Here is a 17,624-nt window from a genome sequence, read left to right on the forward strand (position 1 = left end):
AGTGATGCACATGGATCAGTTTGGTACTTTTACTTAATGTGACTGATATGTGCACAAATACATGTGTGTATCAGTGAGTAAGAGTATGACTACATACTAGAGAGTAGGAGCGTCTCTCCAGGCTGCTCTTGCCCAGGCTCATCACACTGCTCTTTCTGGACTCGATGGTGAAGCTCCGCCTCTCGGAGGAGTAGGATCGTCTGGACCCGGAAAGAGCACCCAGCTCCAGGTGGCCGTTGGGTGTCAGCGTGCAGATCCTTGGGTCTAGAGAAAGGTGAACAGAAAAAGCAGTTAAAGGAGTCCATCTCCATTTTCCATCTCCCTTTACTACACATTTGGTGTCAAAGGAATAAAGTGTTCTCACATATTTTGACACTGTGAGGCATCTTCAATCCAAGATTTTAGTTCATTCCTTGTCATAAGATTGCAACTCTGTTTCGCTCAACCACTTTTCTATAAAGCTGTCTAGTCTACTTCTATTACACCTAGTGATTTCCTACATTTTCCAGAATGACATTTGACAACCCTCAGGCAACGGGCTTCAAGCCGCTGTCGGTTATATATGTAGGGGCCGAGAGATATTGCAGCAATTGCAGAGTGAGGCTTTTTAAAAAGTGAGACAGGAGGAAAAATGTCAAGCTTATGGAGGTCTGAAGAAAGTCTAAATAAACGTGGAAATCACAAAGAAAGCTTGGGACAGCTATTAATCTTGTTGAACACTTCAGACTTTTGAACCTTGTCAGTGGAACAATGTAAATGTAGAGATCTAAAAAGATATTTTTTCCCACCACATAGATAGGAGTATTACCCTTGGATCACTTCTCAAGACTTTGTAAGCCAAAAAAAATGATAAAAGGCATGAATCTAGAGAGGTGGAGAATGAAAACTGTCTACCCACACACAAAAGGAAAAGCCAAACAACCAAAGTTAACACCTCTGTGCTGTGTAAGTGGACAGACAGCAAAACACCTTGTTGTATTTCGATCTATGAAGGACTGCTTACACTGCACTGCAGAGATCACATCTCCTCTGCAGCAGTAGCCCACTCACACTGTATAGAAGTGATTCTCCCAGTCTCTGAACTCATGTTTAATCCTCTCTGAACTGTGTTGTTCACCGGGTCTGTTGAAGGAAGGCTGGAACAGGTTCATTGTGAGCTCTGGATAAAGATAGAGCTCATTCATATTTCAAGACTGTTGGCAATTCCCTGAGTTTTTGCAAGTTTGTAAGCCTCCGGCGCAGACTTCTGTCTTACTTTTTCGTTTTTTGGGTTGAGCAAATCTAGCTTCTTCAATAAGCCTCACTGGAAAACAAAGACGACTGGCTTGCATGTGAAATGCAAGCAGACTGTTGGGAGTATGTTGTTCGGTTTTGACATGAATGGTAAAATCTGTGTTTTGAATTGTGGTATTAGTGTGAATCAAAATTTAGACACAAACAGAATCTAAGGATTTCGAAGATCTTAAAACAACCAATCTAAAATAGAATAGTTTTTTTAATAGTTGTCAGTGCCCTAAAAAAAATATGGATTTGCAAACTGTGATTTTGTACTTTCATATTTGGTTGTTAAATGGTATTGAGAAATGAAAAAACAGATATTGATTAACATGATACTGATCTATTGATGTTTTACTTATTAGATCGATAGTCGTATTGATGCAGGTGTTGTACAGGACCATCAAAGCGAAGAGGAAGTTCCCAGCTTCTGATTTACCAGTTTTTCTACGTTCTCACCCTGACTCATTGTGATCATTTTTGGGTAGTGACCGAAAGAATAATATTGCAGACACAAGCAGCAGGTGAGGGTCATCCGTAGGGCGCCGGGCTCAGTCTTAGAGATAAGGTGAGGAACTCAGATATCCTGAGGGAGCTCTGAGTGGAGCTGCTGCTCCTTCACGTGGAAATGAACCAGTTGAGGTGGTTTGGGAATCTGATCAGGATGCCTCCCGAGAATTTTCCTTCCTTTGCAGGTTTACTGAGCACGTCCATTTGGTAGGAGATCCCAGGGTAGATCCAGAGCTCGCTGGAGAGATTATATACCTCATCTGGCTCGGGAATGCCTCAGGATCCCCAGAAGGAGCGGAAAAAGGTTTCTGGAGAGAGGGACGTCTGGACTGCCTTTCTTATCTTCCTGCCACTTAGACTCGGCCATGGTTTTTTCATGCACTTGTTACGAAAAATTAACTCACCGCCTGTAGCAGATGGGTTAGTAATTTTAAATTAACTTCAGCCACTGATGGCTAAATCTAAAATACAACAAAAATATACTTTGTTGCAAGGATGAGAGGGACACAGCTCACCAGACAACTTTATGGAGTCGTGTTTCTCGCTCTCGTCAAAGTTGGAGGAGGAGTGGTCGTCATCCGAGTAAGAACGATTGGCATCACCCTGGAGACAAAGAAGGGATAAGAGACAGAGAGAAAAAAGAGACAGGGAATTACCCGGGGCTTTTGCTATAAGGGACTGCAGTAACACATTTTGAGTCAAGATCTCTAATCTCCCGTGTGACATCAGTCAAAGCAACAGAGTCTGCTCTCTTGCAGCAGCTGTCAAACACATTAGAGGTTATCAGGGTGGCTCGGATCTGTGTTATACCTTAAGATTAAATCAGTAAAACCCTAACACTACTGACACACCGCTCCAGTAACCCCATAGGTTTGGTTAAAACCAATAGAATTTCCCCTTTGGTCACCACAAGGGGAAAATCTGGAGTAAATTGGCTCAATAATCCCAAAAGTGTGTTGCAGTAGTAGACAGAGGGTGGATGAGTGGAAGAAGGTGAGAGAGCCAGAGGGGGGAGAGATAATGAAAGACAGAGACACAGAGTGAAAGACGGATGGATGTGTTTCGTTTTGGCATTTCAAAAAGATCAATCAAAAGCCTTGTGATTTGTGTCAGTGTTCCCCCTTCAACTCACACATCACAGCCACGCGCCATGAATATGGTAATGCTTTGATCCTTGTACGAAAACTCAACTGAATTGCTCAACCGCACTGCAATTTTCCAGCGATACATCCGTGAGTTTGACAGCTGATGGCAGACTGACAGCATCATTTTCCAGTGTTTTGCACTGATGGATGGCTTTAGAAATTACACTGTTGTGTTTAATACACCATTATTATGTTTTGACTGCTGACTTATCCACCATAATTGTTATCAATACTGCAATTATAATTTCTACAGTACAAAATGAGATGCGATACCCTTAAAACTCACTCCCTTTATAGTATTTATGGCTCACTCAATATGTGTCTAATCCTGGCATGCCATATATATTATTCAGAATTTACAATCTACTGATGTAAAAAAAAATCATATATATGCAGATACATAATTAGATACATTTACACATTTAGAAATCTAAGGGAGATTTTTGCAGACATGTCCACAAGATTTACCACACAGCACAGTAAGTATTTAAGATATAGAGTAAATGGATAGAAAATGTTTGTACTGGATTGGAAAGGCTGCTCACTGCAGAACCCCCCCAAAAAGTCCAGCTCTACCGGTCGGTCCAGCTCCAAACCCTAACCTAAGGTGGGGTTGGACCACTGAGTTTGCACTGCAGTGAGCACCACTAAATGGACTGTGTCATTAATAATTGTATATCTCTTGTTAGAAATGAATATGATATTGAGTTTTGCCACCAGTGGTTTCATCATGTTTGAGGCAATGTAAACAGGAAGCGTAATGCACTGTAGCTGTGGGCTGTACTTGAGCCCTGATTATTACCAATTTGCTTCAAATACTTGCTTTTACATTTCAGCAAATATGAGCCATGGAAAGTCATGCTACATTAGCTACTAGAGGTTCCTGATTGTACTGTGACCATAAATGTAAATGTAAATGTACAGACAACAACCAATTGGATTACTTTTAATAATGAAGAAAATGTCCAAATATGAGCATTATAACCCAGAATCTGAAGTTATAACCAGTATCTTTTTTCTGGGCATTGACTGTGACTGAGTAACAACTGACAATAAACTTCACTAAACTAAACATTTTTTTGACAATTGGGTATTATGTGCCTTATTTTATTGTGACCATGAAATTACAATTCATACCACTTTTGTCCACACGGGCTGCCAGAATCAACAAACAAGACAGTTCCTTGCAGCTGCTTTAAAATATCTGTTTGAGTGTGTAATTGGCTGAAGCACACATGCAGTCAATCAACACAAGATAACACAGTGTGTTATTGTGGCTAATGAGGGTTGTTAATCAACTTCATTGATTGCAATTGTTCTGTATTGTCTTTTATAACTTACTTCTGCCCTGAATTGTGTTGCTCATAAAAACTCCCCACCCATACAAGACATGCCATTCCCAACTAAACACTGAAGGATAATGAATGCAAGAAAATAAAAGACCACATTCTACATGAGTGTCTAGGGGTTTAGTCCATACGCATTTGGTGTATTTGAGGATTTGAGAGTGCTTCATTATTAGTAACTCCATGCGTGTCAGTCTGCTCAGTTCTGTGATTATGAAAATCAGCAGGACACAAGAGCCCGGGCTTATTTTAGCTGTGAAGGTCACTGGCAAAGGTTAAAGTCTTTAGTCTTTGGGAAACACAGACAGATGGATGTCAGCTGTCCATGGACGAGGACACTGTGAGCAGAATGAAAGGATGGATGGATGGAGACAGTCTAAATGTAGAAGAACTGTCAAAGTTTGAAAGTTTATGTAAATCACAGTCAACTTCAAGCATTGTTTGACACTGTCAATTTACAGGTTGTGGTTTAGTTAAAAAAAAAAGGTTAATTATTTGGAATAAGTTAGAGGTAAGGGCTTGTTGATTTGCTGCACTTCTTTTCAGTTCTGTTTTTGAATCTTGAATGTTTCAGTTTGTACTGTTAGAAGTCAATGCATGTCAGTGAAAACTTGAAATATTTCACCTCTTTCGATTCACACTGAACCTATTAATATTCTTAAAAGGATAGCGATAAATAAGATAAACAAACCTGGCCCGGCCATCTCAATCATCAATGGAACTGGGTAAACAAGCTTGCACCCTGCAGTTTGAAGCCATGTGGCATGTGTGTCCTTACCTCTGCCTGAAAACCTTCAACCAAGATGGCCACCAGCAGGTTAAAGAGGACGTAGTTTCCAAAGGTCATGAGGGCCACAAAGTAAAGAGCGGCAATTGGTGAAGTTGCTGCCATGCCGTTGTACAAAACCACGTTCCAGTCCTCCTGGGTCAGAATCTGAGAGAATTACAAAGACACACATATGGGACTTTAATAGTACACAAGTAGACACAATTTATTAAATAATATCAATACAAATACAACTTACTGAAGTTTACAGTCTCCTTATCACTCCACCACAGAGTTGTAGTATGCATCTAAAGCATAAAAGCATACTATCTAAAGTATGATTTTTTGCACTTAAAGCATTAGAGATTGATGTTTAATGCAAGTAGTAAAATGCAATGTCACTGCTGTGCAAGCAACATATAAAACGTAACTTTTTTAACTTTTGTTTTAGGTGGTTCGAAGGTTAAAATGTCTGTAAAATGTCTGCAGATATTAAATATAAAGAATATGTGCACATCATCAGCATATATAGAGACATGTAGGTCGTAAGTGTAAAAATGTGTGCTGGTAAGTTTGTCTACATGCTTCTCCAAACAGTGATATGTTGATTACCTGGAAAACAGTAACAATGGCCCAGAGCAAGGAGTCAAAGTTCTTCCTGTCTGGTACTGTGTCACCGGTCTCTGTCTTGAGACTGAACTTGCAGCCAAAGATGTGCATCCCCAGGATACTGCAACACAACAATAGCAGAGCCTCTGATGATATTAACATACGGTACACACAGAAAATGGATCATCTGCCGTACTGGGGTAGTAATTAAAGATGGATCTTTGCAGACTTTTTGATGAATAGGTTGATTTTTTACAAACAAATTGTATACATTTAAGTGTGTTTTGAGGTCTTGGGGAGTAGCATGTAATCTGTCCTCCAGTGATGTCAGTGGCTAGTTGAATTGTGGGTAATGTAGGCACTAGGTTTTAAAAAGCAGTCCGCTGGCCAATCATTGCACTCTTTATGGACAGTTTACAAATATATGATCAAAATCAATACAGCAGAACCAGAGATATAGCCTTTTTTTATTTCATGCATTCTTCTTCTCCTTCCAAACCTGGCATCTACACTACCCACAATGCAACTTAGCCACTGAGTGAACTCACTGGAGGCAATTTATCAGATTGCATTGAGCTTCCTCTGGAGCCACAAAAGGCTTTATACTTCTTTTTTTCACATATAGAGTGGTACTCACCAAGACCTGTCAACACACTTTAATGTGTAAAATTGAGTTACCCTTTAAGGCTTTTCTTTGTCTAAACTGCTTCTTATGGAATAAATTCTACCTTTGATATGCAGCTGTTTGACTGTGACTGAACACTAAAACCTGATTGTATAAGATGGCTTTGTTGCCACTGTAAGGTACCTCACTAAACATTTAAAAGGAATGGAAGGGGTATTTCCATGTGCAGTTAATTGCAAAGAATTTATAGACAATACTAATTTATAATAATACCTTCGAGGGTATCCAAGACCCTTTTTACAATGTGAAAACCATTAGTAGTAAAACCTCCCTGTTGTAATCAGCAGTTACACTGACAAAGCAAACATGACATGAGAAGATGTTAATGGGATGTGACACTTAAAGAGGAACCTTTACACTCACCACCTCAAAAGTGACACCAACATAAAGAACACAGCCATGTCATATTAATAGTCCCTCAGGCACATTAATAATCATCAAATAATAATCGTCATCGTCAAATAAAAATCAAAATAAGTGCTTGTACTTGGCCCTGTATGTGTCTGAACACACAAATTGGTTGAGTGTGTATTTCGATAAACTCAGGGTCACTTCTTCTCACATCAGCTTCAAAAACTAAAAAACGAGAACTGGCTCAAGTGGAGAGTGAAGCTTAGAGGAAGGAAAACAAAGACGATGAGGACTGAGGCCATTGATCGCTCACTGAAAACCCTTTTAGGCCTTCAGAGCACCGCTGTGTCTTGCCTGCGAGCCTTCAAATGTCTGCTTGTTACGTTGCTCCAGTTCTTTAAGTGTTTGCTTGTTAAACTCTAACCAGATCTTTAAGTGTCTGCTCGTTATTTTTCCCCCAGGGTTAATGGCTGTGAAGGAACACGGTGACCTTCTGCGCTTCAATGGCAGCTGTTAAGCAGGTGTGCAGGACTTGAAAAAAGAAAAGGCCAGCACATATAAACACAAATAAAAGCTGGATGAAACAATGATCGCTCTCTCTCTCAGTCGTCTCCCTGAAAAAAACAACAGCCAACAAAAAAAAGTAAAAAAAGAAAAAAAGAAAAACATGTAAAAACACTGTTAAAAGAAAATGTCTCCATGCCTCAGTACAGTGCTCAAGTATGGACTGATCAAAAGAAACACCGACAGACATAGATATCCTTATGCAGCACATACGTTATACTGTATGTTTAACCTTACCTGAAGATGAAGATGAAGAGCATGAGCAGCATGCAGAACGTGGCCACATTGTCCATGGTCTTCATGAGGACCACCAGCTGTCTCCTCAAAGCTGGCATGAACCTCACCAGCTTCAGCACCCTCAGCAGTCTGAAGGTCCTCAGCACAGACAAACCGCCGTCGGACTGTCCGACAATCTCACACACACTGAGAAGAGAAACACGGACAGCAAAGCGATGTAAGAGAAATCTACTAAATTCTGACATTTTAAAGTATAATCTATAACATTTACATAAAAGTTCATTCAAAGTTCCTGTTTTACTCAATCACCAAGTGATACGACACCATAGAGATTCATGTAAGGTGCAGATTCATCCAATGTGAGTGTTATTCAAGGACACTGGGCTGCATTTCCAGATGTTGATTGCCCACAAGAAGCAAGTTTGACACATTTTTTACAGCAGCAAGTAACATAAATTAGTTTTCTAGCTTAATCTAATTCACAAGATCATTTGATCATGTGGTCTTGCTAATCATTCTAACCAGGCTTCAAGCTATGTGCGTTTGGCTGAAGACAGGCATTGAACCAATCAGCTATGAAGAGCCATTGATAGTTATGGGTGTATTTTAGATGTGACAACCAGCGGGAGAAGCGACTACTGGTTTGAAAACAACAATGGTGGCTCCTCAAGGGGTTAGCACAGATGCTGCTATAACATCACTTGTATCAGAACTGTATGAGAAGTGTTTATTTAATCAAAAGAAGAGCAAATAGCCTGAAGGCCTTCCTATCTCTGCTGCTGGTAGTGCTTCTCTACTACCAATGACAGTGATGGATGGTTCATCCAATCACCTGCCAAGTATTTTCTGAACAGTTTCTAGCAGTGTCTTCTCAGATGGTTTGGTGTAACAAACCATCTGTTGATGATTAGTTCAAGTGGTTGAATCACATGTAATCTGTGATATCAGAGAACATAATAATGCTGCCTGATGAAATGAAAGTAGAAGTCTAGTTTCCCCAGCAATTAAGTCCATTGCTAACAGCAAAACAGATGGTCACTGCATACTTTCATGATGGATGGTCATCAGTGATAATGTTCGTCTTTGTCCGTCAATGTAAAAAGGAATCATCATGGCGTTAATTCGTATTTAAAGCTCAAAGTCCTTTTCCTTTCTAAAAAAAACCAAACAAAAACAACTTAAACTCTTGGACAACTTAAGGAATACTTTGTCTATCTTATCTTGCAGTAATGAATGTGTCCCCTTACGGTGTTGCTTACGTTTTGGACATTATAAATCAAGCGCTTGCTTAAATACTTAACGAGCTTCTTAATTGCTGTTTGTTGCTGCAGAACAACTACAGAAGAGGGATCGCAGAAGTTTTATCTTTCTTTGGAGTTCTGGTAGGTATTTATCATGAGTGGACAACCCTTCCTTGCAGGAGAACCTGGCTTTAAAGAATTGTGTCCTCTAATGGAGGTAGTTATAAAAGACTCCACTCAACACATCAAAATAGCATCGGCTCTGCATCGGCAAAGATTGGGATGGGGGCACTGTTACGGAGCGGCTCTGAATGACTAGCTGAGGACATTCAGATAGATGAAGAGATGGAAATTGGTGGTGGAGCGAGAGATAAGAAGACAGATATAGATATGTTCAATCAATATGTATCTTCTGTGACGGGCTGCACATTTGATCTTGTTCGGTTTTACTCGCTTTGATGTGTATTTGATCTCCGGATTATAATGGGGATCACAGACAAAGGCGCTCAGCCAGATGAATTGGAAAAAACGCGAGCAGATCAAAGGCAGAGCCACTCACCTGAGGCTCCAGGCATACGCAACAAAAGACAAAACCTGTTTGCTGCTGTCTGACGCTTTGGCATCCAAATACATACAGGTGGTACATTTCAACTAACATAGAACGCAGATGACAATTTGACAAAGAGTGACATAAATAATTCAACTGCGGGATCTCTTTCCAGAACAGTCTGGCAGACCAAAAAAGTATGCTACCTCTATTTCACCAGTCAATATTTCAGACACATTATATTTTTTTCCTCCACAAAGCCGTTTCTCTGCTTTCCCCTCAGTCTGCCAAAATCCTGTCTAATCAGGATATTTATGTTGTTACCTTATGATGACGATGACTCCATCAAAGACATTGTAGGGGTTTCTCAGGTAGCTAAAGGAGCCGAATGCAGTGATTTTGAGGATCATCTCCAAAGAGAACATGCTGGTGAAGACGATGTTGCAGATCTCCAGAACATTTGTGAGCTCCTCTGGCTGACAAAACAGAAAGGAAAAGAAATAAGTTAACCAGATATTAGATAGAAGAAAAGAGGTTAGGGTTAGAAGAAGTTTTTCTTTAAGCCTGACTAGAATAACTCTACTTTCATCTGTTTAATCTGTACTTTGGCAACATCATCTGTGCATTGAGCTAAATTATAGCATACCAGCATGCTAGTTATCATCCTATGATTGACACATCCCATTTCCCCTTGTTAATCTCTCAGCTGACTCTTAGTACAGTATGTTAACATGCTAACTGTAAACATGTTAGCTAATATTTAAAAAGCTGCTATGTTAATGTCAATTTTAGTGTTACCCTCCATTGTTGGAAGGAATTTGGTTATTAGCTTTTAAAGGGAACTTGGCACGATGCAAAGTGTTGGATCAATAAAAGTTCACTTGTTATCAGTAATAGATGAAACGTGCTGGTCAAACAGACCAACCTACCAAGCGGTTGATCAGTTTGCCATACACGGTCATGCCTTTAAGTTATGAATGTATTATTTAGACCTGGATACAGTGGTGCTGCTCAGCCTTGCTTCTAATTTATTTGTGTCAAGTGGCCACTCACAGTATTGAAGCTAAAACTTCCCCTGCGGCCACCATTATAGAAGAGCTGTCTGTAAAACTGCTGACAGGACACCTCAAATTGCAAACAAGGTCAAGTTTGACTCTGCATATTATTGATTTTTGGATTCACAGAGGTTTAATGCTTGTAAAATCTTTCCTTGAGCAGACAAAGGCGGTTTCAAAATCTGTGACGTCATCACAATGTAAAGTCTACAGTGGGAGGCAGAGGCAGAGCCAGTGGGAGAAACACTACTGCGCATAATCAAACTTTTTTGGCATATGTACCAGGCGTGCAATTATTATTTGACTGAACATCTCTGGATTTGGTTTAGGGAAAAAAATGAGACACAAAAAGTGAAGGCAGAAAAAGTTGAAAGCTGAAGAAACAGAATGGAAGCAGGGTAATGGGACAGAAAGTGAAAAGTAGTACAACAAAGAAACGGGGGAAATAAAATGTGTGTGTGGACATTATCTGCGGGAACATCTTGGTCCTGTTAGTCATACATCCACAGATAACGAGCAGTCCCAGTAAATCAATAGTTAGAGGAAATAATCATCTAGTGTCACTCACACAATATACACACAGGAGCAGATGTTTATGGCAAAAAATGAGAAGTAAAAAGAGACCGCACACGGTTCAGTCTTAGTTTTTCTCCATCTATCTACTGGTGTGTTCTTTCTTTTGCTTTCCTTTCACTTTCTGTAGTTATCAGCCATTTTTCTCACCATGGATCGAATGGTGGAAAGGCCAAGGAGAAGGACACGAGCTTTTAACACACACAGGTGCAATAATGTCAGTGAAGAGTACTCTGAAACTGTATTTGTTAGCTGAAATTTTAGAAGATTACCGACAAATATACTGACAAGCCGTCGGTACGTCGTTCAAACGTTGTCTGCTCTGCATGTTCACCTCCCTACTGTCCGCTCCCTCACAGCACAGCAGCAACTAGCAGGCAAACAAAACACGACACGTTTTGTCATCAAATATGGATGTTACATACGGTGCCATTAAAACAGGTGCGACAGTTTACTCCTTCCACCCTGGAGGCCAACGGAAGGGCACTTTTGATAGCTTTGATGTCAGTGTGCATCCATTTAATTCTGGAAGTTACACCATCGAAGCATTTGTTAATCTACTGTGAGAATGATAAAAATAGCACTTGAACACACTGCCAGTACTCGGTCTTTGTTAACATGTGAACATTGGCAGGAACTGTTGGATGCATTTATTTTTTGCCTTCAATACGTGTTTTAGTTTCTTTTACATGCTGTCAGTCGTTAATGTGCATCAATGTCCGTCCTTTCAATTGTCACCGTTTGAGTTCCTCTCTCTCTTTCTGTCTGGTTTTGCTCAATAATAGGAAGAACACACACATGCACACACACACACACACACACACACACAAAGAGCTAAATTTGGCACGATCATGATTTCCAGCACATCACTATTCCACAGAGCTCCTCTGTAACTCCAGCGGTGACGCTTCTGACATTTCACGGCTCCAGAATCGATGAGAACTCAGTGTTTTGCATTTACATGTCTATCTGTGTGCATGTGTGTGTGTCTGGTTGTGCTGCTGCATGTATGTGTGTGTGTGTGTGTGTGTGTTTGTGTTTGTTGGTACTAATGAGTGTTTAGCTGTATAAAAACACGGGCTAATGATGCGTGCCCACCAGTGTCGGTAACGATGTGACGGCTGACCGCTGTTTGCAGACCAGCCAAATCGTGTCGGCAGGCCCTGGAGATCCATTACTGCTGTCTCATTACTGCAGACCTGGGAACAGATCTAAAGACCTGTGTTTTCCGGTCGACTGATGTATGGTATATCATGAGATGACTATGTGAAAAACCCACTTTAAATAGAAACTCAGTAGCCTGATATGAAACAAAACCTAAACATACAGTTAATGCTTAATTCCAAAAAGGGTAATGTTAAAGAACAAAACAAGCTGCTTGTAATGTCCCAACATCTGGAAAAACAATGGTGCCCAGTGTGGAAAGCCAACCTCACAAGGGTAACAAACTCTTTTCCATACAGCGATAACCCTTAAATGCCCATCAAGTGTAATTTGGCTGACACAAAATTAGCATTACCATGGTTTTTACAATGCAGATGCGGAGAGGTCACTCTGCCTACCAAGTCCTTCATTACTGTCTCAACAGCACATTTGAACACAATTAATCAGCAACTGTACAAAAGACTAAGCGAGGTCGCTTGTGTTGCTCTGGTCTGATTAGTATCAAACGTCACTGATATTCTGAAGGGTAGCTTAAAATGGACAACTTTTCTCTCCCCAGTGTTTCCAGGTGGTATAATTGTTGGGACACCTGGTCCCAATGCACCCTTCTCTTAGCCCCAACCCTCTATTTTTCACATTGTTGCCTGGAGGTATTATATAAATGGATTTCCGTTGGGATAGAGGGGTAGGGTGAAGAGCTACATGACCCTGAGGGTTATGAGAACTCAATGTATTATGGTCCATTTCTTCATACCAAGCATACAGCAATTGCTACTAGTTTGCTGGTGTCTCGGCAGCTGACTAGCTAGCTAGCCGAGGTGACATTGTTATAGCTGATTTGTGCAAGACAGTCCTGCATTTTGACATATTTCACTGTTATATGAGGGGCAGAGATACGAATTGGAACTGGGATTGAGCCTTTGGATATCTTTCCATTTTCCTCAGAGTAGTAACTACCAGCAACACAGGTAAAAACATGTGTTTATTACTTCCTTTAATATATAATGGAGAGATGAAAGCAGATAGAAATGGTCCATAGCTACCAGCCTGACTGGATCGCCAGTAAACCTTCACACTCCTGGGAGATTTTCACATGAATCATGTTTTGAAAAGGCTTCGTGGGTCATTTTGGAAGGTAAAGACAAACCAGTGTTGTGTTTTATAATGTGACATTCCTGTGATGATCTCATATTTTGGACAATTTTCTCAACTTTTTGCAACAAGCTCAGCCTCTTGAACCTCTTCAGTTCAGCAATGCTTTTAGCATCCGATGCACAGTGAGACTGAGCCCTGTTAGTGCCACACCTTTTCACCTGACTGATGTAACATTCCTGTGATAGTCAACAATCCAAAGCCACTGCTGTAATATCCGCATAAATTTCAATAATGTGATAATGGAAATCATAACAAACCCGAGTTCCTCCCTCTACCAATGCTATACACAGTGATATACACTCATTCGTGTCCTGTTCAGAGGAAACATTTCTTATCAAATCTCTTTTTTATGTTTTATGTTTCAAAAGCAACTTTGGCTAAAGCAGACAAAGCCATCTTATTAAGGCTTTTCCCACTGGTTATTGATTATTCAATAATCCTCAGGGAGGGTTGGAAGGTAACATTTAACCACAACATATATCTTAGATGCAAGGTTGCAGTATATCCTTGTGTATTGCCCTCTTTTTCCACTCTTAGACATCTAACTGTTTTCTGTGGATTCATTTGTTTTCTACCAAAACCCAATTATGATTCTGCTTTTGAATTTTCTAACCTACTTGTGCTCATGATTACCAAATATGTTTGGTTGTTGCTGTGATTTCTATTTGTATGCGACAGCCATTCCTAAAAAAAAATCAGAAACTAAAGTACGTAGGTGTTGAATATTTTGACTGCAACCACGGTTGCCCCCGCAACATCAATACAGTAATTTCCTTCTGTTTTAATCTTGATATTTTGGCAGAGAACGACAATCGTTTAGCAGTGTTGTTTGATCTCCATCCATCCCTGTCAAATCTCCAAAGTGCCCATCACGCTGTTGCATTATTAATTCCCAAACAGCTGTTGAAGTCTCTGAAGTGTTTTTCTCATTCCAGCGATCCATCCTGTTCGATGGGAGATGTAGCCTTGTATTTTTCAGTGATACACATGATGCCACTGTAGCATCTAATGTCCCTCCTGAGACAATGACTGAGCGCTGTGACAACTGCATCCCAAGAATAATGATCATAACTGTGTTGTGGAGAGCAATTTGAGTTGCTCTCGGCGCTGATGGAAATCATTTCAAACTTTATATTGATTCCATGAAAATACTTCTTAACATTCACAACATCTCATGTCAGAGTATAAGAACAGTTTCCTTGTAATAATGTAAATGAAATTAAATGAGATAATTTTTGTGAACACACCTGAGTGTTCACAAAAATGTCCCAGCCCCCTGACTTATTATCGCCACGGCTGATTTCTATTTGTGCTTGGCACATAATAAAGTTTACAATAACATGGTGGCAGATTTACGGCTCAAAAATCTGTAATAACTTTTTAAACAAAAGCAAATGAGATAAATGCGGGCTTCTCATTTCTGGCCGTTGATTTTCCGAGCTGAAATGACAAGTCACAAGAAGGATTTATCAGCTAAAGCTAGCTAGCTAATTAAATTAAGGTCAGATCCATGAGTGGGATGAAAATGCTGTCCCTGGCTGATCCCAACTAATCTTGTTAAAACAGTTTTTAATATGCACTTCATGGAGACACATGGGTTTTTAGTTCAGTTATTTAATAGTAATAGTTTTATTTTGTAGGTTCTCTCTCTTTACACTTCCTGTCTTCATCTTTTTCAGCTTTCTGGTTTGTTCTTAGTCCCGTGTTTTTAGTTTTTTCTCGGATTTGTCTTTTGCCTGCCTCTTTTTTGCTAGCCGTTTTGTCACATGCCTTTTTATCTGCAATTTTGAGTTTTGCTTGTTCACCTGCCTGCCTCCTCACCGAAACACTGAGCTGAACACTGAGAACGAGGGCAAAGCTACAAATCGAGATCAAACTGTCATAAACGCTGCTAACGTTAAACTCAGATAGCACCCAGCACTAGCTTCTACACAGTAGGGAAACCTACGGTGTATTTCTTTTCTTTAAACCTTATCTGTAATTAACTAATTGGTATGCTAGTTAGCATGGCAAACCAACGATTGTAGCTTATGTAAGAGCAAATAAACATGGCCGTTAAAACATATAATGTATTCCTTACACTTTTGCTCTTTATTGTCGAGGTCCTCAGCATTTATTATTTATTATAATATTTCAACATCTAATGAGAGAATGCAGAGAAAGTCAGTTGTTTTTTATAATTCTAATTCAATTATGACAACATGTGTCTTTAAAAAAGTGCTGGGGACATCCCAAAAAACATCTAACACTCGTTCAGGAAAAAACAGGTTTGTTTTGGAATGAAACACACTTCCCAAATTATGTCTGGTTGCCTGTTAAAGTGCCTGCTGGCCTGAATCACACCTGCTACAAGCCAGAAACTTAAAAAAGCATTTGGCTGGGATTTTCCGACACTGGTTATCTGTTGCTCCCACACTACAGGTGTAGCGGGACAGGTGGAAGCGCCTCTCTACTGGATGAGGATCAGAGCGATGACACACATTAAGCCTCTGATACCGCTGTTCAAACAGAGGGAGGCTTGACTCCGGTTCGCTAAACAGGCGTTGGAAACCACAGACATACCAGCTCGCTATTTCCTCCCCATTAAAAGGCAGAGCCTCTGTCTGCCTCTCTAGTTCAGTCTCTCTCTATTTTTAGCCGCCCCTGAGATGAGAGACGACCCACCACTGCGGCGGTGGCAGGCGTGAGTGGGCGATGGTATAGCAAGAGCGAGAAATATTGATAGAAAGACAAAGAGTGTACAAAGCAGGGCGACAGGGAACAGGGGGGAACAAAATAAGCTGAAGTTAAAAGAAAGCATGAATCATCATTTTCTTTCGCTCTGGGATCTGGGTGAGTGTTATCTCAACCTGAGGTATGATAATGTTTTGGTGGCTGTACCTATATCCTGCTGCCTAACCTGAGTGGAGGCATGTCTTTCCTGTTGGCTGGAGATTCACATTATATTATAGGCCTTATAAAGGCAGAGGGAGGAAAAGACATGTAAGGAAGAGGGATGTATGTGCAGGAGAAAGAATATATAGTTTACATTGCGGAGGAGTGTGGACATTGAGTGACAGGAAGTGACACTGGAGGAGACTGTGGTTTCACACTGCAGCATCATGGTTGTCTGTTCACTCTAAAACAACTGTAGATGGAGGGAGAGGCTGCAGCTCGCTCATCTATAGAGTACTCAACAGGCAAATCCTTTGTTTTTAACAGCTGTGGATGTTAAATGTATACATTTACATTGTTAGCTTGCTAGTGCATGCTGAATCAGTAGCAATAAAGCAAAGATAAACACACAAAGTTAATAAAACAACTGCAATATATTCATTCCAACATTATCACTAATGAACAGATCCTTCCTCTGAGCCTAGTCAGAGTGTTGTTTCTGTTGTTTGTTTCTCTAAAAGTTAAAGAAGCCAAGAATGTTTCTAATTGGGTTCTCGTTATTTATATATTTTTTCGCTCAGCGGCCTGAGGAGCTGTTGATATATTAAGTCACATAACTGATGATAATGAAAAGCTGTAATAAGCCAATCACGGAAAATGTTTACATAAACTGAATATTCTATATGTTTCTTTAAGAAAAATGTATGAAAAGACCAAATACAGCAACACATTGATTGCATTAAGTGTTTTTGTTTGTGTAGCCTATGCTCGACATCTTACTACTCCGAGTCAAATGACTGTTGATGTGCTTCCTGTTTTAGAAATGAAAAAGGTCTCGCAGCAAAAATGTTTTTGATTGAGTTTTTCTTTTCTTATAAAGCAAAAACGAAAACCTTTGAACTGTTTCGACTGAACTTTACAGACACGTTCTTGCAGAGAACTTACAAAATCAGCTCACATAATTATTTTCTTTCTGTTGGATTGATGGCTTTATCATTCATTCATGCTCCGGTCATGGACAGGAATTCCAGCACAAAATAATTTTGTGAAACTCAGCCTTCATTTCTAACTCAACTACACACCTGTACAGCTTCACGACTGCATCTTACCTTTTGACTTCTTACCTCAATAGTTATTTGAAGTGATTGACAAAAATCTGTCCACAAACAGACAGAGGTTGTAGCTGAGTGGGTCATCCAGTTATCGGAAGGTCGCTGGTTCAATTCCCCTAGCTACATGTTGGAGAATCCTTGATTTGTCCATTTACAGACATATATACGCACATGGCAAAATACTCAAAATCGCCTCTGTGTGGGTTTCCAGTACACAAAAGGGGTCTCATCATGGTCTTTGCCATGATGACACACACACAGACTCACAAAGTGAAAACTTTACCAGGTAATGCCGGTAATAATTCATTTGCAACACAAGAAAAAAAAATAGATTAAATAGATTAAAAGTCAGAAAGCTGTGGAAGAGCCAGACTAACAGAGAATGTCACAAATGAAAGTGGAGAAAGAGAAAAGG

The 17,624-nt window shown here is 40.1% G+C and overlaps 1 protein-coding gene across 1 annotated transcript in view; it reads right to left on the reverse strand.

Annotated features, from left to right (window-relative positions):
- Positions 1-17,624, reverse strand: part of cacna1ib (calcium voltage-gated channel subunit alpha1 Ib) — a 166,259-nt gene that overhangs the window by 64,386 nt on the left and 84,249 nt on the right. The window contains exons 10-15 of the mRNA XM_073475926.1: positions 9,601-9,752; positions 7,489-7,674; positions 5,655-5,772; positions 5,055-5,210; positions 2,301-2,388; positions 98-264 (exon numbers count right to left, since the gene is read on the reverse strand). Coding sequence (XP_073332027.1) covers positions 98-264; positions 2,301-2,388; positions 5,055-5,210; positions 5,655-5,772; positions 7,489-7,674; positions 9,601-9,752 — 867 coding nt within the window. The remainder of the gene's footprint in view (positions 1-97; positions 265-2,300; positions 2,389-5,054; positions 5,211-5,654; positions 5,773-7,488; positions 7,675-9,600; positions 9,753-17,624) is intronic.

The sequence above is a fragment of the Pagrus major genome, chromosome 1, assembly GCF_040436345.1.
Source record: "Pagrus major chromosome 1, Pma_NU_1.0".
In the NCBI taxonomy this organism is placed as follows: domain Eukaryota; kingdom Metazoa; phylum Chordata; class Actinopteri; order Spariformes; family Sparidae; genus Pagrus; species Pagrus major.